This window comes from Sus scrofa, chromosome 11 (genome assembly GCF_054392235.1).
Source record: "Sus scrofa isolate SSC_HxYL_T2T_F1_AM1 chromosome 11, Sscrofa_HxYL_maternal_Yorkshire_Landrace_v2.0, whole genome shotgun sequence".
NCBI lineage: Eukaryota > Metazoa > Chordata > Mammalia > Artiodactyla > Suidae > Sus > Sus scrofa.
This window is the reverse complement of record NC_139393.1, coordinates 8,165,186-8,192,734: the sequence shown is the minus strand read 5'-3', so window position 1 is coordinate 8,192,734 and position 27,549 is coordinate 8,165,186. Positions and strand designations below refer to the sequence as shown.

The window sequence follows — 27,549 nt, the reverse complement described above, 5'->3', positions numbered from 1 at the left end:
TTTGGAATTCACTGGTATGAAATCTGAATATGTAAGTCACTCAAATACAAAAAGGTTGAGGACCTAGATGTTAAGTCTCACAGGTCTCTGGGTTCCTGACTTTCAACCACTGGTTTTATTTTAAGAGGAGCCTGACTAGACTACATTAGGGGACTAGTTATCGCACCTTTAACCATGCGCGTTTCTGAATTATTAATCCAAATAGTGCTTCCAGGTCCTGGGTATTTATTATATTTGCCGAAGTTATCATCACGGATGAGATGCAAGTTAGGACAGTTCCTTTAAACTTTCATTTCTTTCTTGCATTTATTCTGGTCCCCAAATGCTGCTAGGCGGAAACGTTCTAGACGTGGCTTTAATCCATAGATCGAAATGCAGAACAATGTGGTGGAAAGCATAGTGATTTGAAATAAGAAGAGCTAATTCATGTCCTGACCAACCGGCTGTGTGAACTCAGTCCCAGAGCCATAATCCACCATGACCTCGAGTGAGTTACTGAACCCATCTGAACTTGTTCCTTCATGTGTAAGAGAGATGTAACAGTTAACGCCCTCCATCTGATGGTTTAATGCAGTGCCAGTAACACAGACATGTGTACTTCAGCTCATAGTAAATGCCCAACACTATCGGTGCCTTTGACTCTGGCCAACGCCTCTGGCCTTAGGGTGAAGTCCTCTAAGTTTCGGACACACAACCAGGGCTGTGTTCATTTGAGTTACCAGGCAAGGAGGACTTTGAGTATCTGAAAAATAAATGAGGAAGACTTTCTCCGGCCTTGCTCCAGTTTCTTTCCTCGCTTTTTTAGTTGGGAAGGCTAAAGGGAACAGCTTAACGAAGGCAATCTGAGAAAGATGGAACCAAGAAAGATTTGCTTCTAGCAAATAAATCAAGAGTAGCTGAAAGACCACCCATCCTCTAAGATGACAACCCTTCTCCAGAGTGGCCTTCAAATTGTACATCATCTCTAGCATAATCTGAAAAGCTGCTCCAAATTTCCCTGGCCCCTGACAATTTAATGCTCAAAGACAAATAGGAATTCAAACCTATGGCTTCCATCTGTGTATGTGTGTGTTCATTTGCAAAAAGGCGAAGAGAGGAAAAGAGAAAAGAAGACTGTATTGGAATAGTCCCTGTATAAAAGGCCCCCAAATTGCTAATAACTTCCATAGTCTTTTGCTCATGGAAAGGTGACTAAGCGAAAGCTTGCAGGACTTCCTCCCCAGTGTTAACTTGTTAGATTTATGCAAAGCCTCCCCTGTACATGCAAACAGTTCTTCCTGTTCACTCCTTCACCTCCTTCTTCTGCCCCAGCTTTAGTGAAATAAGCGAAATTTTCAACTTTATCACCTAATGACTGTGACTCTAATCAATGGTACGCACTTTCATTCACTTATGCAATAAACATTTCCTAAGCATCTACTATGTGCTGGGCACTGAGGACACAAGATGAAAAAGGAAACAGGCTTGCTTTTAGAAGCATACGGTCTACTGGGGAGGAGAACAGGAAAACGTAGCATTTCAACATGAAACGACAGATGTCTAAGACCCTGTTGCTTAAAGTCTGATCTCTGGACCAACAGCACTGGCATCACATGGGAGCCAGTAAAGCTGAAGAATCCTGGGCCCCTCTCCAGTTTTATTCCATCTAAAATCTGTGTTTTAACAAGATCCTCAGGAGACTTACAAGCTTATTTAAAGTCTGAGAAGCTCTGGTGTAAGACATGGTCCCTGTTATCTGGAGGCTTACAGCTAGTTTATCATTCAAACATACACATGCCAGAGGAATGGACAAGTCTCTGCATTCCCATGTCCACAGGGCCAGGCCTACGCAGGTGAACAAGGAGCACGGCAGAGGGACCTGGAATCAGAACCGTTTGCTGAGCTTAAACAGGTACAGATGGAGAACTGTTCTGCAAGGACAAGAGGCAGCCCATGGGCAGGCAGGAGGAGGAGATGGGACCCCGGGGGGTGTCAAGGCTTAGATAAGCCTTGGGGACTGTGGGTGGCTGCATCTAGGCCACAGGCAGGCATCTGGCAAGGACGAGTGGCTGGAAAGGCAAAGCAAGGCTCTGAGGAAGGATGCAGCAACGGCTCGTGGCTTTTAAACCACCTGATTCGGGTTTGACTTCTGTCTCTGTGACTTCAGCAAGTTTTTTTTTTTTTAATTTTATGGCCACACCCACAGCATATGGAAGTTTCCAGGCCAGGCAATGAATCCAAGCCACAGCTATAACCTATGCTGCAGCTGCGGAAATGCTGGATCCTTTAACCCACTGCACCAGGCTGAGGTTTGAACCTGCGCCTCTGCGGCGACTTGGGCCACTGCAGTCAGATTCTTAACCCACTGTGCCACAGCAAGAACTCCTTCAGCAATTTCTTTAACCTTGCTAAGATACATTTCCTCACCTGGAAAATCTGGCTGACAAGAGGTACCCCATGAGGTGACTGAAAGATTAAGTATTGTGAATGTGAGCTGACATTCATCCAGTGATTATTAATACGTGCCAATGGCTATTGTAAGGACTTCATGAATTTTAATTCTGAACAATACCCTTATAAAGTTGTTGACGTCATCATTCCCATTTTATAGCTGGGGAAACTGAGTCCCAGAGATTAAGTAACTTTCCCTGGTGCCTCAGCTAGTAAGTAGCGGAACTAGGATTCACACACAGCAGCCTGGCCCCGGTGCTCATGCTCGTCCACACATACTCTCGACTGAACCCCATGAAAATCATAGCTGGACGCAGGAGAGAGGATTTCTTCGTTCATACCGCTCTGCGCCCTGCTGAAGGGGCTGCTGTCCTGGGCAGGTTACCAAATCCGAGGCTCAGACATGGGGACCCAGTGCTTCTGAGAGGTGGGTGTGGGTCACAGACAGAGTCCCAGCACTTCCCACTGGGGGTGAGGGGGGAGGTGACACCCCCCCCACCCCAGTGAAAATCTATGTCTCACCCAGCCCTGGCTCATCATCACTTAACTCCTGTGCTCCCTGCCCCAGGCGACTGACCCCAGGTGGGTATGACCGTTAACAGCTGCTCAGACCTGGGCGGAAGCAGGTCACATCACTGCTTTTAGCAGCTTCCTGCACACCACTGAACTTCCTTTCTCTTTTAGGCTGATTACAGAAGACGCGTATTGGCTGACGGAATTTCAGTTGATTTACTGAGGTTTGGGAAATCTGTGAGAAAGCTGCTGCGGCCCCCAGGAAGCCAGAACCGTTCCAGGCTCCAGGCAGTTTGCGGACAGCACTGGCTGCAGAGTTAGATGATGCTGTGGAGATGCCCTGGTCCTACTAATTTTTTCATCTGTAAAAAGAGGAAAGCAAAAAATGGTGCCGACTTTGTCAGCTTCTGAGAGACAATAGCTGCAAAATACTTTGCACCACGGGGCTGGTCCTCAGGTTAAACATTCATAACCACTATCACTATCATTATTCTTATTTTTATTTTCCAAGCAGCCTCTTTCATGCTAGGGGACCCCCAAAAGCAAGGGATTAGAGCTCCTCTTTGTCAAATGTCTGCCATTTATATCCCACCAAAAGGCTGTATTATAGGGAAAAGGAAGGGCTGTGTGTGTGTGTGTGTGTGTGTGTGTGTGTGTGTGTGAAACTTAATGGTAATTCACACCTGGTATCTTGACCAATTTTTGTTTGCAACATGGATAGAAATCCTGAACTTGGGGGAAAAAAAACCCACAATAAAGCTCTTGCCATAAATCCCCTGAAGGAGGATACATAATTTTACAGCAGGCCCCCAGGACCTGATGCCACCACTAGATCTTCCCACAGCCTAGTTTTCCTGGGGCTGATTTAGCAAGTACAGGGAACTAGCAAATTCTCTTCTTACTCTGAGTGAGTAACTCGTATGAGTGGCAGGGACAGGGCCTCTTAGCCTCTCAGGGCTCTATGGGAAAGGACCTTGAGAAAGTTATAGAACACAAGCCTCTTGGGGTTCCTTGGGAAAGGACCTTGCGAAAGTCACAGAACACACTTCTGAGGCCGAGAAAAGAAATTCTGTGTACCCTGTGGGCTCATCCCACACCAAAATAGCTGCTGAATGATTAAAAAAAAACCAACCAACCAAACAAACAAACAAAAAAAACCACCTAAGTAACAGAGCAAAGAGTCTTAGCCTGGATCCAAGCATCTCATAACCCCTCTGCATGGTCAGCAACACTGGGTATAAGGTCTACGATTCTGGGGAGAAGGTCCACCTACGGGTTTCGAAAGCTCAAAGGTCCCACGTGCTATCACTCTGCCTTCACTTTGCCGTCACTGCTGTCACTCGGCTGTCACTCCGCCCTCTTGGCGGATGCTCTTGGTTGGGGCGCCATCCCACATCTAAGGCAGGAATACGGCGGCCACGAAGAAGATGAAAAAGCCAGTGGAGTCCATCAATTCTCAGCCCCAAGCTATTGCAAAAAGTAGAAAGTATATGCTGGGGTACAAGCCGATCCTGAAGATGACAGACTAGGAAGGACAAAGCAAAGCTGGGCATCGTCACCAATACCTGCCCGACCTTAAATAAATACACCATGTCGGCCAAAACTGACATCCAGGACCACAGGGGCAATGACACTGAATTGTGCGCAGCAAGAAATATGACAGAGTATATACCGGGCTATCACTGACCCATGTGATTCTGAGATCTTTAGAAGCCTGGCAAACTTATGTAGTGAAACTGGCTAGAGTTTACTGAAGGAAGGAAGGAAGGAAGGAGAGGAAGAAATGAATTACTGCTCTAGAGCACTATCCTGAGAGAAGTTGTGTGCCATCTCCAAACCAAAGATAAGCGAGTAAATCTGCCCCATTTGAGGCGCAGTGACTTCAGACATCTGAACTCCTATAATGTGCCCCACTCGGGATCCACTGTGGCAGAACCTCTCACTGCTGTCCACATCACATCTGAGTCCTTCTAGGCGACTCCCACCAGGTTCCCTTTGAGTCATTCTCCAGACAGCACACCCAGTTACAAGAGGCTGCTCTCCCTGCCATAGCATGTCCCCTGAGAGAAAGACAGGTTGCCCCTCCATCTCCCCAATTATTCTCAGCTGTGCCTTGCTATTTATTCCCCAGGTACAAAAGCTCACACACAACTGCTTAGACAATGTGAACTTAGACAATATTTGCCAATTCCTGCTTGTACCCTGGTCTGTATCACCTGGTCATTGTTTATTCTGGATTCTAAACTGCCAGAGGACCACTGCTATTTAATTTTCTTTTGTGTAGGAGGTGTTCAGAGCAGGAATTTAACAACCGGACTTCAAAATCATTTTATGGTTTTGCAGCACTGTTTGCTGAGACTGGGGGAGCTGGCTCCATCAAAGGCCTAATTTACGGCTCCAATTAATTCTGAACCCTTTTATTTTTCATACTCTGTTCTCGAATTCAATGGTTATCTTCTTTTTAAATCTTTGCAAATCTGATTTCTAACTCAGTTCCTCCCACGGTCCCCTGCTTGACTTGGTATTTTCAAGTTACTAAGAAAGGGAGGAATTCTTGCTGGGGAATGGTTTTTCAGACACTCAAAGCCCTCACTGTCTTTGTGCGGAAAAGCAAGGTTTTTCCAAGCCGCTTTGAAGAAAGCATTTGAAATATCTCATTTTGTTTGCTGCCCCTCTTGGCTCCATCCCACCCATATGGTGCCACAGCTCTGTCCTTCCCCAGAGCAAAGGGGCTTTCTATCTTACTAGCTGGCCAGCTTACTCATGTCTGAATCAAACTCTAGACTGCGCTGCCCGCTTCCTGCCACTCAGCTCTGCCACACAAATATAACCCCCCTCCAGCTCCCACACTGGGTGACCTCTGATAGCTACAGGCCCTGCAGAATCCAGCATGCAGCTCCCTCCTCCTTTACCCCATCAAAGCCTGCTTCAGATTACAGCCCTGCTGGCTTCAGGTCTGCTAGGAAGTGCTTCTGGCACTTTGGCCACCACGGTTCAGCATCCTGTGACCCTTTATCGAGTTAGGTTTGGCCCAAGCTCTGCGCCGGGATCCTGGAAGCTAAACTCATTGCACGTATTTTTCCAGAACTTAACTGCCCACTCGAGGGCCCACACCACCTTAGGTTGGACTTCACAGGGCTTTGGTCCCTTCCCAGGCACTGAAAACTGAGCAAGGCCGAAGATGGGAAACTTTAAACTTTTGCACGCTTCTCCACTGAGTCTCCTTGCTGGGTAAAGCCTGTACCGCACGCAAGTCTAAAGCCAGGGCGTGAGCTTCCCCTGCCCTCCAGTCTAAAGCCAGGGCATGAGCCTCTCCTTGGCAAACATCCCCCAAAGGGTGTGCCCCAACTGGAGCTCATCTGACCCAGTGAAGGAGCCAGAAAGGGAGAATCACACCAGTTCCCGCTCCCCCTGCCCCGACACGCCTGCCCTGATGCCCTTCTGGGCGGCCTGGACAGCTGCAAAACGCCAGTGCAAAGGGCAGGAAAAGCCAGGCCAGGGGGAGCACTGCACCTCCGCCGATGTTAGCAACGAGAAAAATCTACAAGTGTGACGAAGGAAGGTCCGGGCTGGATCTTGGGAAGGGAGGCCAGGGGACAGGGACCGGCAGCGGGGTCCAGGCGGCAGGCCGGGGTGGGGGCGCGGCGAGGCCACCCACCTCCTCATGTAGCTGCTGAGGTGGTAGAGTTGCCCGTCGAAGCGCACGAGGCCGTCGCCGAAGACGCTGAAGCCGCCGCGTGCGGCCGCAGGCCCCGCGGGGCCGGGCACCACGAGCTGGTCGGCGCGCAGCTGGAAGGCGCCGGGCTGCAGGCGCAGGAGCTGGGCCAGCGGCAGCAGGGCCAGCTCGCAGTCGCACGTCCACAGGCTGCGCAGCTCCCCTGACGAGATGGAGCTCAGGCTCGGCCTGGCCGCCGGCGCGCCCGCCGCCCCCGCCATGGCCCGGCCCGCGCTCCTGGCCTCTGTCGAGGGTTCGGGAGAGGGTCGGCCGCCCGCCCGGCGGAGGAGTGAAGCGCGGCCGGCAGCGCGGGAAGAAAGCGGTCCCGACCCAGCGCGGCCCTTTTATCCGCAGCCGCGCCCCTTCCGGCCCCCGGGCAAGACCCCAGACGCTCCGGGTGCGTTACGGCATCTCGGGGTTTGGCACGCGCCCGCCGGGCCGCGCCCGCGCGCAGCCCAGGGTTACTCATCCCTCTGGGGTCCGCCGCTCCGCGCCTGGGCTGGGCCCGCCCCGGCCTGGATACTGCCAGGGGCGGCGGTGGAGGGGACCCTGCCTGGGGGACGTTGCCCGGGCGGGTGGTGGTCCTCCCGGGGTGGCAGGTCTGGCCTGAGGTGGGAACGAGGGCGCGCCGCAACTACAGACCCCGCACCTCCGCGCACGGGTTGGAGGGAGGCGCGCGTCCCTCTCCCCGCAGCCCCCGCCCCAGGTCCGGGCGTCGTCTGGGCCCTGCGGACCTCTGCTCTCCACTCCCACGCCCCGCCCCAAGTGGGAGTCAGTCGCCAACCACTGCCTCCTAGCCCCTGCTTTCTGCTCTTTTGCCTCCAGACTAGTCCCTGCATTTCTCCCCCTCTCAGCCTTTCCTCGCACGGCTCCTTCCCCTGGCTTCCCCTCCAGGCAGAAATCCCACCGATTATGGTGTCACTTTTCCAGAATGGCTTCGTAAATCCCGCGTAGATTTCATCACTTTGCTCTGCTTGCTTCTCCTGCACGGTGGACCACAGGCGTAGTGTGCCCAGCGTGGGGACAGAAGGGACCCAGCGGTGCTCCCCCTCCACCGAAGCTGAGCCCCTGGAGTCCTGGAACACGGTCATGTGTTCACTCTGTGGTTATCTGAGAGGCAACTGTGGCCCATTCCGTGGACAAACTGACGTGCCCGGTCTCCTTGGTATGAAAGGAGGGCTTTTCCTATTCGATTTAATTAAAAAACTATGTCCAAAAATCCACTAGGAGACAGACAGTAAGCTAAATTCTGAGAAGAGTAGAATGAATAAACACAAGTCCTGCCTTGCCTAACTTCCCAGCTCATAGAGGGATGGACGAGCCTTCCAGCGATTCTAATGCACCGAATAGATGTCAACGCTGAGGATACACCTGGATCTATGGGAGGGGAGTCAGCCCAGCGCTGAGGAGCTGGGGAGGCTTCCTCAAGTACTGTCATTTAGGACTGACTCCAAGCTAGATCCTAAAAGTTGAGTAGAACTTAAAGAATATCTTTAATTTGCCTTTGTGTGCCCCACCCAGACCCTGCATAGGTTTAATCACATGCAATGAAGCAGTTTTTCTGTTACATCTCATCAAAACTCAAATAATAAATGAGCTCCACTCACTGCCTTCTCCAGCCATGGGTCCCTTTGCCCCAGGATCCATCCCCATGGCTGAGTCTTTCTATCCAAATCTAACGTGCCCAGCCTGCGTTGATACTGAATCCATCTTTTGGGGCAAGAAGGGGGAGTCTGCCTGTGAAATAAGCATCCAAGGGGATTCTTTCACAGAACAAAGCCTGAGGATGACTGCACAGAGGGTAGGTGTGGGGTGGGCGGAGGCTGTGGGTGAGACCCAGAGGCCAGGGCTGTGTTCACAAGGACAGAGGTGACACCAGGAGCAGACCCATCACAACCTACTCAGGTGTTCATTCTCACTCCAGACACTGACATAGTCACTGCTGCCCACCAGGCACCATCTTAAGCTCTGAGGAACAAAAAAACACCCAATTAAGATGAGAGCTATAGCAGAGGTATGGGCTAAGCACTACGAGAGCAAGGTCAAGGGAGTGGTTAGTTCTACCTAGGAGGCCCCAGGATGGGTTCTCAGAGGTGATGATAAATGGGATGGACTGGATACAGGGTAGAAGCACCATCAATATGTTGGGAGAGAAGATTCTAGACCAACCTGTGCAAAGAGAGAAAGTATGGTCTATTTGGGGAGGAGTAGAAAATGCTGTATGGACAAAGCAGGCAATGAGGTGAGAGGGTGAGTTTTCTAAGGAATGAGACCAGGAAAAGTTGGAACAGATTGACAGGCTCTCTGAGTTGTCTAAGAATTCAAAATCTGGAGCTCCTGTTGTAGCTCAGTGGGTCAGCACAGTGTCTGTGAGAGTGTGAATTCTTTCCCTGATCTCACTCAGTGGGTTAAGGATCAACGCTGCTGCAGCAGAAAAACACAGCATTCATTGTAAGGCCAGCCATTGCTAATCAGTGGAGAGCCACTGAGATATTTTCATGTGCTATTTCTTTTTCATTATCAAAGTATTAACCAGGCAAGCATATTCAAGACTAGTTAAGATATTTTTAGTCTTTTTTTTTATATTGTTGGCTTGTTTATACAGTTGTTTAAATATATTGGAAGATTTCCATTCTGCTTTTCTCATTTAAGACTAGGTATACACATTATATTTCAGAAATTGTCTTTGTAAGTATTATTTTAAGCTACTGTATTATTTTCCATCAAGTTGATGTACTATTGTTTGCCTAGACATTCCGTTGCTCTTGAAACAAATGTCTTTCTTGGACGTTGTTTCCAGTTTCTCTTTATTATAAACAATGCTGCAGTGAACATCTTTGCACTTTAATTTTTTAAAGATATTTATTTATTTATTTATCTTTTTAGGGCTGCGCCTGTAGCATATGGAAATTCCCAGGCTAGCGGTTAAATCAGAGCTGTAGCTGCTGGCCTACACCACACCAAAGCCGGATCCTTAACCCACTGAACAAGGCCAAGGATCGAACTTGAGTCCTTCTGGATACTCATCAGATTTGTTACCCCTGAGCCACAACAGGAACTCCTGCACTTTAATTTTTTAATCCAGAGTCTCAGAAATGGAATTATTGGTGCATGTATCTTTTTGGTTGTAGTTTCTTTCAGGTATATGTCCAGGAGTGGGACTGCTGGACCATATGGTAGTTCTATATTTAGTTTTCTAAGGAACCTCCATACTGTTTTCCATGGTTGTTATACCAATTTACAGTCCCACCAACAATGTAGGAGGGTTCCCTTTTCTCCACACCTTCATAGCAGCACTATTCACAATAGCCAAGACATGGAAACAACCTAAATGTCCCTCGACAGATGAATGGATTAGGATGTGGTATATGTTCACAATGGAATACTACTCAGCCATAAAAAAGAATGAAATAATGCCATTTGCTGCAAAATGGATGCAAGTAGAGATTCTCATACTAAGTGAAGTCAGAAAGAGAAAAGCAAATACCATATGATATCACTTATACATGGAATCTAAAATATGGCACAAATGATCCTACCTACAGAACAGAAAGAGACTCACAGACACGGAACAGACTTGTGGTTGCCAAGGGGCAAGAGGAAGGAATGGGATATGGACTGGGAGTCTGGGGATAGTAGATGCAAACTATTACATTTAGAATGAATAAGCAATGAGGTCCTGCTGAATAGCACAGACAACTATATCCAACCACTTGGGTAGACCATGATGGAAGATAATATGAGAAAAATAATGTATATATATGTATGACTGGGTCACTTTGCTGTACAGCAGAAATTGACAGAACATTGTAAATCAACTACATTTTAATTTAAAAAAAGTTTTAAGTAATGGAATTAGTGAGACAAGTAATATGATAATACACAAGGCTCTTGAAACATGCACCTTTGTTTTCCAAAAGAATTGTACCAAACTGTCTTTTCACCAGCAGTGAATGCTCATGGTTTTGAGTCTTTGGCATGAGAGGGGTATGGTACCTCACAGCTATTTGCATTTGTATTTCTTAGATTACAAGTGAAGATAGCAGTTTCACTGTGATGCCATTGAAACTGAGAGGCTGTTCATAGCAGAACAATCATCCATGGTGAGTCTGTGGTTATGGTTGCAGCTAAAGCAAGACAATCAAGTGTTTGCCATCCTCATGTGCTCCCTTTGGGGTGACTGTGCTTTGGTGACATCACCAGCTTACCAGCTCAGTTACTCAGTTTTAGAGGTTTAAGTCAGGGCCCAGAGACCCTGATTCCAGTTAATCTAACTCACAGCAGACTGAAGGTCACCACTACCCCCTATCTCCTGTCAACATACAAATAATTGCAAGTTTCTCCTTTTTAAACAACAAAATAATTTTGAACATTTTTATACCCCACCTCTCTTTCCAGCTGCTCTCCCGTCTCTGGCCTTCTCTCTATAGCCCAACTCCCCAGAAGGCCCATCTAAATTCCTGGCTTGCCTTTCCCTCTTCAAGACTTTCTAACCCAAATTCTGTCACGTCGCACCACTGAAACAGACCTTCCCAAGTCCCAGTGACCTTTCTCAGCTCCAAAATCAGTGCATGAGTTCCCGCTGTGGTGCAATGGGATCGGTTGCATCTCTGCAGTGCCAGGACGCAGGTTCTATCCCCAGCCTGGCACAGTGGGTTAAAGGATCTTGCATTTCCACAACTGGTGGTGTAAACTATGATCTGATTCCTGGCCTGGGAACCCTGTATGCCAAAAAATAAAAATAAAAATAAAATAAAATAAACAGTGCAGTGCTGGCTGAGGCAGAATAGCAGTGAGGCTCCAAGCTCCAAGCTCCAGGTGCCTAACACCTGGATTCTAATTCCAAGTCTAGCTCTGTGATCTTAAGCACACGGCCCCAGTGTGCTGCAGCTCCCTCACGTGGAAACGGTGGGGCTTTGTGAGCATTTGATGAGCTACCTGTGTGCCTGACACAGAGTAAGTGTCTCTAAGTGCTAGCTTTAGGCCTACAACTGGGGACTTCTGTAAAATCACAGGAGATGTCACCGCATCTAGAGCAGTGCTTGGCACATAGCAGGTCCTCATCTAGTCAGTGCCAGCTCTCTGCCTTCTGCTCTTTCTCCCCCTTCTCAGCCCACTCCTTTTCTGGAGTCCCAGGGTTCTTTTTTCAGCCACCTTCTCTTTCCCTGGGTGACTTTGTTCAAATCCTCAGCCCCTTGTTAGCTGGTGATTCCGGAAACACTAGCTCCAGGCCAGACCTCTTTTCAGATTCTCAGACCAACATCCCAACTCCCTGCTAAAGACTCCCTGTGGTTTTCCACTGGCTCCTCTAAGCCCTCGTCTTCCTCCCCTCCAGACGGGCTCCTTTTCCCCTGTTCCTCATTCCAGGAAGCCTCGCCACCCTTCTGTTCAGAACTTTCCAGTCATCCCACATCTCACTTCCTCCCTCCATCCACGCCCTCCTCCGCCATCCCTCCGTCCAGTCCTCCCGGCCAACTGGCTGCCTCCACCTGCAGATGATTCCACAAATCTCAGCCATCTCTCGCTTTCTTTCCACGCCTGCTGCCGTCCACTTCGCCTCCCATCCCTCTTCCCCTGCACTATCTCAGGAGCTGCCACGCCGGCCTCAGCCCCCCACCCATCCCCCTCAAGGCATTCTGTTCAGTTGTGCCCCTCCTCCCCTAAATTCCTGTGTCAGAGTCAGAGTCAGAGTCCTAACCCCTAGTACCAGAAAAAATTGACTGTATTTGGAGACGGGGCTTTTATTTATTTATTTATTTATTTATTTATTTTATTTTTTTGAGATAGGGCTTTTAAAGAGGTAACCAAAGTTAAAGGAAGCCTATAGGGAGGGGCTTTCACTCACTAGGGACTGGGCCCCTACTTAGGGGTGCCCATAAGTAGCAGAAAAACCACGAGACAGCCTTGTACAGAAGGATGGCCCTGTGACGACAGAGCGGAAGGGCAGCATCTGCAAGCCAAGAGATGCCTGAACTGCTCATCCCTTGACCTTGGGCTTCAGGCTCAGAGCTGTGAGAAATAAATGCCTGTTGTTTCAGCGCCCCCAGTCCATGGTATTTTGTATAGCAGCTCCAGCAGAATGAAACCTCCTCCCCCACCCCCACCTCAGCCCCTGATCCACACCCTTGACTCCAGGCTTGGGGGGTAGGCTTGCCACTCCCCAAGTCCAAGCAGACTTTCCCTTAGTGCACTGGCACCTCCCGGGACCCTGCCCCTCCTCCTGCGACAGCCCCACACTCACCCTTCAAGACTCAGCTTCAACATCACCCACTTGGGGCTGGTTACATGCCCTCTCTCCTAATCCCCGGGACAAGGGAGAGCCTCTGTGTGTGCCCCTATTCCAGGCGCGGTGCCATTCATTTCCTTGTCCGTCTCGCCCACTAAACCCGTGAGAGAGAGAACAAAACCGTGTCTCATGCCTTTATTATTCCTAGCCCAATGTGGTTTCACAGAATACATCCAATTTATTTCTATTGAATGAATGAATACCTGAATGAAAGGCAGCCTCGTGTCATGATTATATATAAAGTTCTTAGAATGGTACCTGACACATAATATGTACTATTGAGTGTTTGCTCAATAATTGGACAAAAATATAGCGAACATGCTTTGAATCACTTTTTCTGCGATTGTATCTGTTGCAGTCTTATGAGCTAAAGTGGGAACATATGGGGAAATAAAAGCCCAGATTTGCAAAGAGATTTACCTATGCAAAGCCATTCGAACCCATAGTTATTGCACTGATTCCTGACAACTTTAGTCATGGCTGAACTGGAATGGAAAATTTTACTTCCTTCGCTCTCTGCTGACCTCATCAGGCTCTGGCTGTGTTAATCTCTGAATTCACTGTCTGCCCAAATTAAACACCCTCTCTCCATGGCAGGGTTCACATACAAGCCTACCCAGGCCAGTTGATTCTTCCTGTTACGGTCTTTGGAGCTTTGGTTAAATCTCTTTAATTGCTGGCAGGGCACTGAGTGATGTGGGCATGGAGGCGAATGTGGGTTAGGATGTTGCCACGGCCGGAAGCGTCTGGCACAAGGAGAGAGTTTGGAGGAAGCACAGATGCCTGGAGAAGAGCAGTGTGTTGATGGGAGTCAAGTGTGGGAACAAAGGGCCAATTCAGTTCCACAAACACTGATAGGATGCTTGCATGGGCTGGGTGCTTAGGACCCAAAGATGCCTCAGACCTGCTCCCTGCCTCCAGGGACCTCAAACCAAGATGGTTAAAGTGTTTAATAACTGCTGGAAGAGAGGATGGAGGAGGACAAAGAGAAGGACGGGAGACATGAGCGCAGCCATATTTATGGGGGGAGCATCGGGATGGAAGATCTTGATTAGATGTGGGAGGCACCCAAAGGCACCTCTAGAACTTTTAATGCAGGTTGGAAATCTCACGGGAGACAGGTGACTCTGTAATGGTGGCTGCAGATAAGATTCTCACCTTGGCTAAGAGGTGGCACTAGAAGGCCTCTGAGAGCCCTTCCACCTCTGAATACTTGATACTATTTTTTTTCCTTTCTTTTTTGCTTTTTAGGGATGCACCTGTGGCATATGGACGTTCCCAAGCCAGGGGTTGAACTGGAGCTGCAGCCAACAGCCGCAGCCGCAGCCACAGCCACAGCAATGCAGAATCCAAGCCAAGTCTGTGACCTACACTACAGCTTGTGGCAATGCCAGATCCTTAACCAACTGAGTGAGGCCAGGGATCAAACCCATGTTCTCATGGATACTAGTTGGGTTTGTTACTGGTGAGCCACAAGGGGAACTCCATGAACACTTTCTGCTCTAAGATGAGCAGGTGGGGAGGGCGAAGAGATGGACCTGGGAACCCCGAGATACCCTCAAAATCCCCGCTGCTCCTAGGAGGTCTCCTCTCCAGCTCACCTCTCTCTACTGCAGGCAACACCCTGCCCCTCCAGCTCTTCCAAGCCTAACGTACCCTTCTCATGAGGAGGCGCCACACCACAGGGGAATAAGTGCCACCTACAAAACCCAGACCCTCAGTCCCCCAAGTTCCTCTTGCAAATAAAAGAAGTCACCTTGCTACCTGAGCAACTTCACACTCTTTGGCAGGTCGGGATGACCCTGTTCACCTACTCCTTCACCCAGTCATTCATTCATTCCAGAAACGGTAGAGCCCCTTGGCCCTGGTGCTTTCTGGAGCAGGGGAGGGAGTGGGGAGTGGACCTTCAGTCACCGCAGTATCAGCGGTTACCTCTGGTCTTAGACCCTGACCTCAGTGGTTAAGTCACAAACCTCGCCCTTGGATGGACCTGGCTTAAGATTCTGGTTCTGCCACCTGCAAACTGCCTGCACGAAAGCAGCCAAACTCACCAGCCCTGAAGAAGTGGGACTGTTCTGACCCCCTCATTTCTGTGTGGAGGGCTCAGGACGATAGTGAGCACAAAACTATTTGTGCAGGGTGGGGCCCCGGGACCAGTCCCAGACAAGGTATCCGTCCCAGCCCCCACGAGACTGTTGCTCTGAAGAATCCAGTTCGCCCCACCTCAGAGGTGATGAAGCCAATAGAGATTTAGAGAAAGCAACCCCAAGTGGGTTTTCTCTTTTAAAAAATTTAATACCAGGGAACACTGTACTGTTTCAAGGCCCCTCAGTATTAGCTACAATCTCAAGAGCCAAAATGATTTGAGTGGGGGAAAAAATGAGAATTTTCCTCTCATCAAGATCCTCTGGGATTCTGAGAAAACACGGAGCAGAAATAATAAGGATCTTGGCAATGCCGGGCTAACAGCTGTGGGAAGAGGGCCCCGATCTCCCGGTCCCAACGTCAGGCCTTTGGAATGCTGGGCCTAGTGCAGTAATCCCTTTAGAAGAAAAAAATACAGGCACAGAATGTTCAGAAAAAAGTGAAATTTAACAAACAAAAACCAACGCATTTTGTGTCTCTGTGAGGCTTTACAGTCAAGGGCTTAGCAGAGACAGGGGTTAGGAAAGCAGAGTTGGCCCTTCCTTAATCCCATTTTGGCCTGTAAGTTACCCAAAGAGCCGAACGAGGGAGAGAATGAATATTTCCTCACCATTTTTGACAACTTTGCAGCTTTGAAAAACTCGTAATTTGTCACTGCTAAGTGATATATGTTAAGTGCAGAAAAAATAAGAAGACACAACTCTAACTTTTAAATGAATAAACAGATGTCTTCCCTCTGCGACTCCCCCACCCCGAGGGAAGCACTGAAGGCTGGTCAATGTGTGACTGCCAAGCCTTTCTTTCAAGTGACTGCACGAAACAGACTTTTTCACCCAGTGTAGCCAGGCTGGTAGTGAAGTCCAGACACCTTGGAGCCACAGGACCTGAATTAGAATCCAGCTCTGCCCTTGCCTGCTGTGTGACAGTAGGCAGGCTTCCTTCTTTCTGCCTCAGTTTCCTCATCTGCAAAGTGGGTTTTTTTTCCCTTTTTAACAGCACCTACTTCATGGAGTTGTAGTGAGGATTAAATGAGTATAAATGAATATTAAATGAGTATAAATGAGGATTAAATATATAAAGCACTGAGACGGTGACCAGCACTGTTCCGTGTGTGTATGTGTGTGTTGTGTGTGTGTGTATTCATTAACATATACATGCATAGTTCTTAAATAAAGTTACATCAAACTATTCGTGGTACTTAGTAACCCCTCTTCTATGGGTCAGTTAAAATATAAAGGACCCCATGTTGTCAGCAGTTTAAGTTGACATTTTTCACTATTATCTTAAAAATCCTGCTATTTACATTTTTGCACTTGGATCCTTGGCAGACTTGTCCAATTACTTGCTTAGAATTCATCCCTAGAATCTGGGTCAGATATGCTCTTTTTAAAAGATTTTGATACATAATGCTGAATTGCTCTCCAAAAGGTTTTACCACTTTAAATTCCTGGCAGCATAGCATGAAAGCGGCTTTTCTCCTAAATTCTTGACAATACTGGATATTTGCATCCTATTCCATTTTTTTTTAATCAGGTTTTACTGTTTTAAACTTTTATTTATTTTTGTTACCAGGAAGGTTAAAGACTTTTGTTTATGTTTTTTGGCCACTTTAACTTTTTTCCACTGGGAATTTGCTGTGTATGTCCATCATGAACATATGGATTCATCTTTTCCTACTGGTTTGTAGGAGCTCTTTATAAAGATATTCCTTATATTTTTAAGTTTATCATCAGTCTTTAAACTTTGTTTAAATGCCAAAGTATATCAAAGTCTGTTTTTCACCATTCAGTTTTTGGGTGCATGTGTGTTTTAAGTACTCAAATCCAGCAATACTTTCCACTATGACTTTTGTCCTGGGAGTCATAGTTATAAACTCCTTCTCTATTGTCATTCCTCTATGTACCTTTCAGTTATAACAATTATCCTATTTTCTTCCAAAATACTTATAATTTTGTTTTTACACTTAAAATTGAGTTTATATGAAGCTTTTCTTCACAACTAGCATCTAATATATATGATTTTTATCCTATAGACTCGGTGATTGTATAAACTGATCATCATCCAAATTGGGTGATTTCTTTGACCATCAATGTTCTCCTCCAAAAAGTTAAAATAATGAAATATCCTCTGCTTGTTATATTGTGAACATAGACATTTTGAAAAGTATTAGATGATATAGCAGTGTCCATAATTTTCACCAATTCAACTTTAGGATGTGAAAGCCGTGAGACACAGAAGTGCAAGGTTTGAGAATTTCTTCCAAGACCTTGAGCAGAAGTGAGAACTTGCAGCTGTAAGTTTCTCTGATTCTGAATAACTGATAAGCTTACTGAAGGTTCCTAAGTAGCATTTAGGAAGGCATTTGGGATTTTATAGCCGAAAGGTGTGGCTTAGCCATGTCAAGGACACTTTCTACTTTTAGAATTCCCCAGGCTTGACACTGTATGCTGTCAAAAAGAAAAAAAGCAAAACCAAATTCTATAGCTTCCAAAATTAGAAGTGGTTAGTCTTCAGGTATTTTCAGCTGAAAAAAAACCCAAAAAACCCCAAAAAACTTGAATTTCCAAACTGCTTTGATTTCCCCATAAACCTCATACCAAATGTACTAGTATTATACAAGATTGCCACTTCTATTGCACCATAGTGGCAAACTTTCGCCGTGTTATTTTCTCTGATCAGAAGAGTAAGGATAAGGAAAGGTCAGGAGCAGTTGGCGAGGCCACCCCACTCAGCCTCCAGGTTCTGGGCTCTGCTCAGTGCTGCCTCCGCCCACACCCTAGCCTTGCACCAGGATTCCAAGTGCTCTGAACCCATCAGCAGAGGGGGCAAGGGAGGGAGCCAACAGCCGCCCGCCCTGCTGCTGCTTCCTTGGTCCTTCAAAGGAATACATCACGCTCTTGACAGCTGACGCATTCTCAGCTTCAAAGATGAGAGACATTAATTACCCAAGGAGAAAGGGCACAAGTCTATGAGTAAACGGTTAAGAAACTGTTTTTAAGCTTTTTGAAAGGCTGCCGAGAACCTGCTAATAAGCCTAAGTCATCTATCTCTTTTATTGTTAGTTTGCTCAAGGTCCTGTGGGACAGTATCAGAAACATGAGACGTTTCGAGTGGTAATTCAAGGATGCGAACTCCAGCCTCCCGCATTCTCTCGGACGAACGTAGTACATTTAGTAATAAGAGGTACACGCGGGCAGTGTTCCACCCTCCTTATGCAGCTGTGATTGAATTCTGAGCAAGAAGTTTTGATGCTGGAAAGTACCACATGTTCCTCCCTGGCCTCTTCCTTTCTGTGCTGTTGGACACTTTCTGAAATCTTTTTTTCCTTTTTCCTTTTTTTTTTTTTTTTTTTTGGTCTTTTTAGGGCCACACCCACGGCATATGGAGGTTCCCAGGCTAGGGGTTGAATCAGAGCTACAGCTGCCAGCCTATACCACAGCCACAGCAACACCAGATCCAAGCCACATCAGCAACCTACACCAAAGCTCCCAGCAACGTCGGATCCTTAACCCACTGAGCGAGGCCAGGGATTGAACCTGCGTCCTCATGGCTACTAGTCAGATTCGTTTCTGCTGAGCTATGATGGGAACTCCAGAAATCTTTTCTTCTGATAAGAAAAGCAAGAAGTAAGTGTGACCAACACTTTTTAAATGAGTCCAAGTTTGTCCTACTTAGATAAAAAGTACAAAAATCACAGCTGCCATTTCCTACGTGCCTGGTATATGCCAGGAACTTTGTGTGCATGGATCTGACCATCATGGTACCCTGTTTCCCAGGTGAGAAACCAAATCTCAGAAGGAGTAAGGAACTGGCCCAAATTGTCAGAGGAGGGATTTGAATCTGGCTCAGTCTTGCCCCAAAGAGGTTTTTCTTTCCACTGCTCAGGACTGACTGACTTGCCTAAACTTGACCTCCAAAATGCATCTAATAAGTAGCTCTCTCTCTTTTCTCGAGCAGGAAGAGAGAAGAGGAAAACCTTGCTGAGTTTTTAAATCATGAAACAACTTTCATCCATATAGTCTGTGGATTGAATTCTCTGACGTTTCTATTGGGTGTAAGGACTTCCATTTTTTGGTGGGGTCTTTCTTCGGTTCTACGTTCCACCTCTGGGGAATGACAGGTCACGCTATTTTGCTGACTGCCCGGTTAGTGTCTCATTCCTACAGGGTAATCCTGCTACTTTCTTGTTACTCTGAAATCTGACAGAGTTTCAAATCTATATATTGCTTTCTTCTGTTAAGTATGGATTTTTGACCTATTACGATACACACTAAAATAGTGAAAGTCTACCTTAATAGTCTCTCCGAGATTTGAATCAGCAAATATCCTCACATACTGTCGAAAAGAGCCTTAGATGTTGAAGAGACTATAATTCAATATTTGTGAGGTATTCGGCTGCACCAGCCGCTTACAACATAACAACCACTGATCTGTCTTTCTCCCAGAGAGGTAATTCATTGCCAAGTTCAGTGAGGCAGAAACTTTGGGTACATGCGACAGAAAAGAGATTTTTTTTTTTTTCTGGAGTAGATTATTAAATCTTTTTAAAATTTTTTACCTTATTTTCACCGGAGTACAGTTGATTTACAGTGTTATGTCCATTTCTGCTGTCCAGCATCGTGACCCAGTCATGCATGTATATTCTTTTTCTCAGACTGTCTTCCTTTATGCTCTATCCCAAGGGGTTGGATATAGTTCCCTGTGCTGTACAGGAGGATCATGGACTAGAGAATAGACTCTAGCGTTTGCCAAGGGGGAGGAGGGAGGAAGCGGGTGGATGGGAAATTTGGGTTTGGGAGAAAAGAGATTTTAAAACATAAGGATCCTCTCCAGCAAATCATTGTAGGCCTTTAAATAATCTCTTAACAGTTTGAAACTTTTTTATTTTGGCCACACCCATGGCATGTGGAAGTTCCTGGGCCAGGGGTCAAACCTGCGCCACTGCTGCAACAAGACCGCAGCAGTGACAGAACCACGGCAGTAACCACACTGAATCCTTAACCCGCTGAGCCATGGGGGAACTCCAAAAGTTTTAAACTTAAAAAAAAAAAAAAAAAAAAAAAAAAAGGCATAAAGGAAGTTCCCTAGTGGCTCAATGGGATAAGGATCTGACGTTGTCCCTGCTGTGGTGGCAGGTGGTAGTACCTACCTGGTGGGCTTGAAGCAAAGGCCAAGTGAGGAACATAAACAAAGCAGTTGGCATGGAGTCGGGTGCAGGAAAGCTACTTGGTATAGATTGGTCACTGTTCTTATCATCTGTCCTAGAACTCGAGGTGACTGTTGTTGAGAGACACCTGTGTCAGGTGTCCTGGAGAAGGTCCTTCCACTGTGGGGAAACCTGTATAGCTCCAACAGGGGCAATTCCTCTGCCAGGAAGAAGGGGGTCACAGCACCCATAGTTCATCTGGGGGGGGACTCAGAGCCAGTGGGCTGTCCCCAGCATGGTCCTTGCATCCTGAACCCTTAGAATGATTGAGACTGTGGTGGCCTAGAGAACCAGAGTTTACACACAACACAGAAACACAATCCCAGGGAAAGAAAACTGTTTCCAGATGTATTTCATCTGTACCTAACTCATACATCTGTCTTAACCTGAGAATCCCTAAGGAAGGGAATTATATCGATTTTTCTTGCCATTCTGTGCCAATAACGAGCAATTATCCTTTATGTTTATTCTTAGGAATGTCTTTTCCCGCTTCATCTCTGCTCATGGAAAGATACATAGCTAAGGAGGGTTGCATCCTCCTACAGCAAGCACGACTCAGAGAATCCAAATGGCCCAGTTGTCCTCAGTTAATTTTCAGTTAGATCTTACCCTCTCAGTTTATTTCACTTGGAGCCTGGATACTAAAGTAGAAATAATGCTCCATGACCTTTAGGCAAGGCGCCGGCTGCTCCTCCACCCTTTCCCCCGTGGTTTTGTGACCCATACAGTCCAGATCCACAATATCCTTATTACTGGACTTCTAACCTCTTTCCTAGCAGGGAGGTGACTAGTACTAAAAGCCATGTATTACACCATGGCTTATGAGGCACACCAGATGCTTATTTGAGACATCAAGTGGTAATATCTGTCCTTGGAACCAAGGTTCAATTTAGTTAAAGAAAGAAAGACGTCCCAATTTTGCCCAGACCCCTCTTCCATCCTGGCCCCTTTACTGCCCCAAGAATGTAAGAGAAAGATTTCAGAGAGAAGCACACGGGTGGGTCTCAGTTCCATCCAGGTGGAGTTCCAGCGCAGGCTGTGACTGTGACGCTCCGAGGGGGACATGACCCCCAAGGAGGCTTACAGGAAGCTCATCCTTGGCAGGAACAGTGCGCATCTCTGTTTTGGCTCTGGTAAAAGTGGATTTCCAGGCAGCACAGGAAAGGGCTGTGAGGGGGGAGGCGGTAAGGAGAACTCTCTGAGGCCTTCTCCACACCTTTCAAACCAAGCTTTACTCTCTGCTCCCGTGCTCCCCAGAGGTCTGGGCGGTAGCTTAGGCTCCGAAGTGGTCCTGACGCCCAGGTTGACAGCTTGGAGGAGACCGGGGGAGCTCAAGGCTGGTGCAGTCACTTGTATGGGGACAATGTGTGGGGCCTCCACCCACTCGGCCCCCCAACACTCCTGTCCCAGCGCAGGCCAGCGCTGCCCACGCCCGCCTCAAAGAGGAAGAGACCTGGCTGGGGAGACACTGGGTCAAGCCCCAGCAGAGAAAACCGCAGGGAGCCCGGGGCCGCAGGGAGCCAGCGGCGGGGAGCGGGGCTGGGGGTCCCGACAAGCGCAGGCAAGTCTTGGAGTGAGAAACTGTGGGGTCGCTGGACATAAACGAGGGAGTCCATTTCCTCAGAGTACCCCGCGGCTGGCTACGGGTCCCCTTTGGTTTTTAGGAAAGTGAGTCCAAGATCGGAGTTGTTTTGAAATTCCCTTTGTTTGCAGGACTGGGTGTGTCCTGCTGCGCCCTGAGGTCCAGGCAGGTAAAGACCACGGGAGTGGGGGCTGGGCAGCAGGCGATGGGCCTGGGGAGGGGTCTCAAGCCCTGGGCGCCCCAGCACCCGTGCAGGAGCAGCGGAGGGAGACATTGGGCGCGGGGTGTATGGAATGGGCAGTGGTGAGAGGAGGTGGTGGTGGTCTCGCTTTCCTTGCAGACCGTTGCCCTGCTGGTGATGGACTTTATATTCTTCTGCCAGGACGCTGGAATCCCAGCGTCCTGGCTGGTGGGTGTGGGGGGACCCCTCCCCGCCCTTCCCCGGGTCCCACGTGGTCTCCGGTATTGGCAGCTGGAAATAGGAGGGGACCATGAAGCGAATACTAAAGTTCAACGTCCTTTTTTCGACCAACTTTTGCTGCTGGCACCTTCCTCTTGGAACAAGACATTGATTCATGATGGAACAATCCCTACACACGGAGAGAAAACCTCCTTGGAGTCTCTTAGCTGGTTTCTGTTTATAAGAACGGATGGTTTCCAAAGACTCTTCAGAAAATGGCTGAGGGAAGTCGGAGCAAAAAAGTTAATGTTTTTATTTCTGTCTCTTTCTCTACACAGAGGAGTTTGAAATTGTTGCTTTGGGCCATATGGAGTGGATATTCCAGAAGGAAATGATATACTGCTTTCTGTTTCTGCTCCAATGCTTTTCACTTTGTCAAGTGGACCCTTTGAAGCAGCCTTCTCCTTACCTCAGATTCTGACATGAGTAATTGTTTAATTGCCTTTCAGTCTACGCAAGATAAGGAACCATGTCTCAAAACTGTATAATTCTCTTAACCAAACAACAGTGGAACCACCCAGAGCAGTTTTCAAAGAAAGAGAAGAATTCCTTACATATGTTAAGCATTTTATTCTTTGCAAAGTGCTTTGCTCTGGAGTGTTTTGTTAAATTGGATAATGCGTATGAAGCACTGTGTAAATTGTATCATATAACAAAAAAGTAAGATTTTATAACAATTAGTGATTTGATTTTCCTTGAGGCTCAGGGAAGGGAAGTTACAGCCCAGAGCACAGCTGGTAAGCTCGGCTCAGACAGTGCTGTGTTTTCTTCTTCTTCCCACTGGAGGCCAAGATCGCCCTGGACCCTCACCAGAGGCTTCCCGGAGGGGGCGGCGCCTGAAGCCGGTCCCCTGGCCTGAGTCCTGAACTCCCCTCTCAGGCTTCAGGCAGAGACTTGCCTTTTTATCTTGCTCCCTTGCTGCCAATCAATCACTCTTCTGCAGAGCCCTTTCCCTCAGGCTGGGGCAGAAGAGTTGTTGCAATCCATAGATTTAAAAAAATAGGGACTGCTTTTTCTTAAAAAAAAAAAAAAGCTCCCTGAAATAAGCACACAACCTATTTCTGTATTTTTTTTAAAGCTGTCAGCAAATTCTCCTGGTAGGATGTTGTCTTTAGCTTCCAATGTGTTAGGACACCAGCTGGGGGACCTCTGCAGGGAGCTGGAGGGCCCACCACCTCAGCCCCCACCTCCTCAGCCCCCACCAACAGCCAAGACAGTGCCCACATTGGGAGGCAGCAGGACACAGGGCCCAGGAAGGCCTCCAGCATCTGCTGACCCTGTGGGGAACCTGAGAGAAAGGGGTGGAGGCAGGTAGGGAGAGGGATTCGGTGCTACAAGAGAGGGTTCATGTGCATCAGAGGACACACTCAATAGAGGGGAAAGGCAACAAAGGAGTGCAAGAAAACATTTGCAAATGATACATCTGATAAGGGATTCATGTCCAGCATACATAAAGAACTCTTCCCTGTCAACGATAACAAGAAAACCCAGATCAAAAAGAGGCAAAGAGCCTGAAGAGACATTTCTCCAAAGAAGATAGGCGAATGGCCACCCGGCACATGAAAGGGTGCTGGACATCACTAACCATCAGGGAAGTGCAAGTCAATACTGCAGTGAGATGCTACTTCACACCCATTAAGGCCGCTATTGTAAACAACAACAACAAAACCCTCAACAAACCAGAATATAACAAGTGGAAGTGAGTTTGTGGAGAAACTGGAACTTTGTGCCCTGCTGGTGGAAACACATCTAGATATATACCAGAAACAACTGAAAGTAGGAACTCAAATACTTGTCCACCAATGTTCACGGCCAAAAGGTAGAAACAACCCAAAAGTCCACTGATGATGAAGGGATAAACAAAATGTGGTACATACATACAATGGAATATTATCCAGCCTTAAAAAGGAAGGAAATTCTGATACAGGCTATAGCATACATCAACCTTGAATACATAGGCTGCAGTGAATACAATGGCTGTAAGTTCCAGGTATGGAAGGAGTTCTTTATAATTTCTTTAATTATATGTGCAACTCTGGGTATATAACTCTGGCCTAGGGCTGGCCCTGCCTTATCCAGATAAAATATTCAGAGATTTCATTTCTTTTTAAAAGAAATGAGATATCATTATACCTGACTAACTAGTGATTTGAATAAGATACTTGAACAGGAAAATGTTTTCAAAAAATCCGGAGTTCCCATCGTGGCGCAGTGGTTAACGAGTCCAACTAGGAACCATGAGGTTGCGGGTTTGGTCCCTGCCCTTGCTCAGTGGGTTAACGATCCAGCGTTGCCGTGAGCTGTGGTGTGGGTTGCAGACGCGGCTTGGATCCAGCGTTGCTGTGGCTCTGACGTAGGCTGGCAGCTACAGCTCCGATTGGACCCCTAGCCTGGGAACCTCCATATGCCGAGGGAGTGGCCCAATAAATAGCAAAAAGACAAAAAAAAAAAAAAAATCCTTGAAAGTATCTACCATGAGATAGGCACACCCTTACTTTTTTTCTAATAATCTTATAAATGTCAACAATTCACTTAAACTATATGGCTTTATTTGGAGTAAAATAGTGAATTATGTCAATGAATCCATTAATTATCTTTTCAGCATCTTATTTATATTTCTATAAACTTTACATCCTAAAATGCCTCTGAGTTAGTTTTCCAAACATTGAGGTTTTGTTTTTTTTGTTGTTGTTGTTCATCTAAGACTATAAAATGGATTTCAGGCAGCATGTTAGCTGACACTAGCTTCAAATTCAGTTAATGGAACAGTTAGTTGGTTATATATTCACTATCTATTTCCCTCCATCTTCATTCTCTGCCCAGTAGCCAACCATTTTCTACTGGGGTGGGGGGGGGCAGGAGGTTGGGGGAGGGGGAGATGATTTCATGTCCATCTTCAGGGTTGGGGTATGTAGTCTATGCTAAGCCAATGAGGGCTTTCCAGCCCCTCTGGACACAGACATTGGCTACCGAGTGGACATGTGACCTTAGGAGGCCCAATCAGAGTGGATCTTAAGTTTTTCTTGTTTGTTTGTTTGTTGGAAAAGCCTGGCAGGGAAAGTCTCTCTTCTCTTCTGGACTAGAATGAGGAATTACCCTCCCTGAGAGTTGCTGGAAGCCACAGGGGACCATAAGGGGAGTAAACCGTAGAAGACATCCGAAAAGGGCAAAGTGAAGAACAGGAAAGAAACTGGAATCTTGATGACATCATTGACCTACTGGATCAAGCCTTCGGTGAAGCCAGTATTATCACTAGCATTTTCAATTACTTGAGCTAACATTCCCTGGATGGTTTAAGCGATTTTGAGTGAAGCTTCCTTTTACTTGCATTCTAACTGCTAGAGTGCATCAAAGATATAGTAGTGTACAACTTAATGATTTACAAACCATCTTATCCTACTTCGTTTTCACAGCATCTCCAAGGGCTATTCAGAAAGGCTATAATTCCTGTCATCTTATATGAAGAAAGGGACCACAAAGGCGATGTCCCAGGTTAAACGGATGGTTAAGTGAAGAAGCTATGTGCGGGTTATGAGGGCAGGAAGGATGCTGGATTCTCAGTGTCTTTTACAGTACTTGTCAACTGGATAGAATAAATGTTGGATAAGTACATAAACTGAAGAACAGAACTGAAATAGTAAAAAGAGTAATAAGGTTTGTTTTAATTATTCATTCCTTTTTCCAACAAATATTTAACAAATGCCTACTATGTACCAAGCAGGAGACTAACTGTTCAAATTAAATACCCTTCATGTCAGCACATCTCATGCCAAAAGGGAGACAGAGAGAGAGAATCATTGAAGTCTTTAATATTCTTATGCTCTTTTTTAATTTTTTTGGCTGTGTCCATGGCACATACAACAAAGATACATTTTTCCTATTTTACACATGTGAATAGATCCAGCACCTCGACTCTCTGACCTCAGGGCAGGAGAGTAGAAGGAGGTTGGTCAGCCTTTGCTGCATTGCCATAACTAACCTCACTATCATCCCGTCCCAGCAAGTGTCCTGTAGATCATCAAGGCAATAGTTCTCCAGTGGACATCAGGCTTCACTATATGACACGTGCTAATAGTTCTTGGTTTTCTTTGAGTTATAATGCAATTCAAAAATGTGAATAAAGGGAGTTCCTGCTGTGGCCCCATGAGATTGGTGATGTCTCTGCAGCGCTGGCATGCAGATTTGACCCGCCACCCTGCACAGTGGTTAAGGGTCCGGCATTGCCAAAGCTGAAGCGTAGGCTACAACTGTGGCCCAGATCTGATCCTTGGCCCAGGAACTCCATAGGCCAAAGGGCATCCAAAAAAAAAGAAGAAAAAAGTGAACAATACCAAAAGCTAAGATAATGTGTGTTTAATACTGTCATGCTCTGTTCTGTGAGGACTCAGTCCTCATTACAGCCCTAGGACACAGGGACTGTTTTGTTTGTTTGTTTTTGCTTTTTAGGGCTGTGCCTGTGGCATATGGAAGTTCCTAGGCTAGGGGTTGAATCAGAGCTGCAGCTGCCAGCCTAGCCCACGTCATGGCAACACTGAATCTGAACTGCATCTGTGACCCATGCTGCAGCTTGTGGCAATGCAGGATCCTTAACCCACTGAGCAAGGCCAGGGATAGAACCTGTATCCTCGTGGATACTAGTCAGGTCCTTAACCTGCTGAGCCACAATGGAACTCCCAAGTAGGGGCTGTTATTATCCCCATTTTAGAGTCACAGAGAGGTTAAGTGACTGGCACAAGATTGCACAGCTCTTCAGTGGAGAAGCCAGCACACATGGGGCCTTCAAAAGCCCTTGGTAGTAGTCCAGGGGGCAGAAGAGTTCCATCTGTCTGGTGGGAGTCTACTTACCTGTTTGCCAGGGAGTCCTGGTTTACACCTGCTCTCTTGGCATCCCATGTGCTTAGTACTCCCATTCACTCTCATGGACAAACAACAAATAGGCCCCACTCTTGGGTGTACTGAAGTTGCTCAAGAAATTATGTTATTGGGGAGTTCCCGTCGTGGCACAGTGGTTAACAAATCCGACTAGGAACCATGAGGTTGCGGGTTCGGTCCCTGCCCTTGCTCAGTGGGTTAACGATCCGGCGTTGCCATGAGCTGTGGTGTAGGCTGCAGACGTGGCTCGGATCCCGCGTGGCTGTGGCTCTGGCGTAGGCCAGTGGCTACAGCTCCGATTAGACCCCTAGCCTGGGAACCTCCATATGCCGCGGGAGCA

At 47.2% G+C, this 27,549-nt stretch overlaps 1 protein-coding gene across 3 annotated transcripts in view; it reads right to left on the bottom strand.

The window, feature by feature from the left end:
- The window catches only part of MEDAG (mesenteric estrogen dependent adipogenesis), a 48,214-nt gene that overhangs the window by 10,241 nt on the left and 10,424 nt on the right, over positions 1–27,549 (bottom strand). For 2 of the 3 annotated variants that reach the window (XR_014819062.1, XM_013980428.3), the window contains exon 1: positions 6,602–6,977. The exons of the other annotated variant lie outside the window; for it this stretch is intronic. Coding sequence is in view for 1 of the 2 variants with exons in the window: in XM_013980428.3 (XP_013835882.2) it covers positions 6,602–6,879 (278 nt within the window). In the remaining variant the exon portion in view is untranslated. Of the gene's footprint in view, positions 1–6,601; positions 6,978–27,549 lie in introns of those variants that run through there. 3 annotated transcript variants of the gene reach the window in all.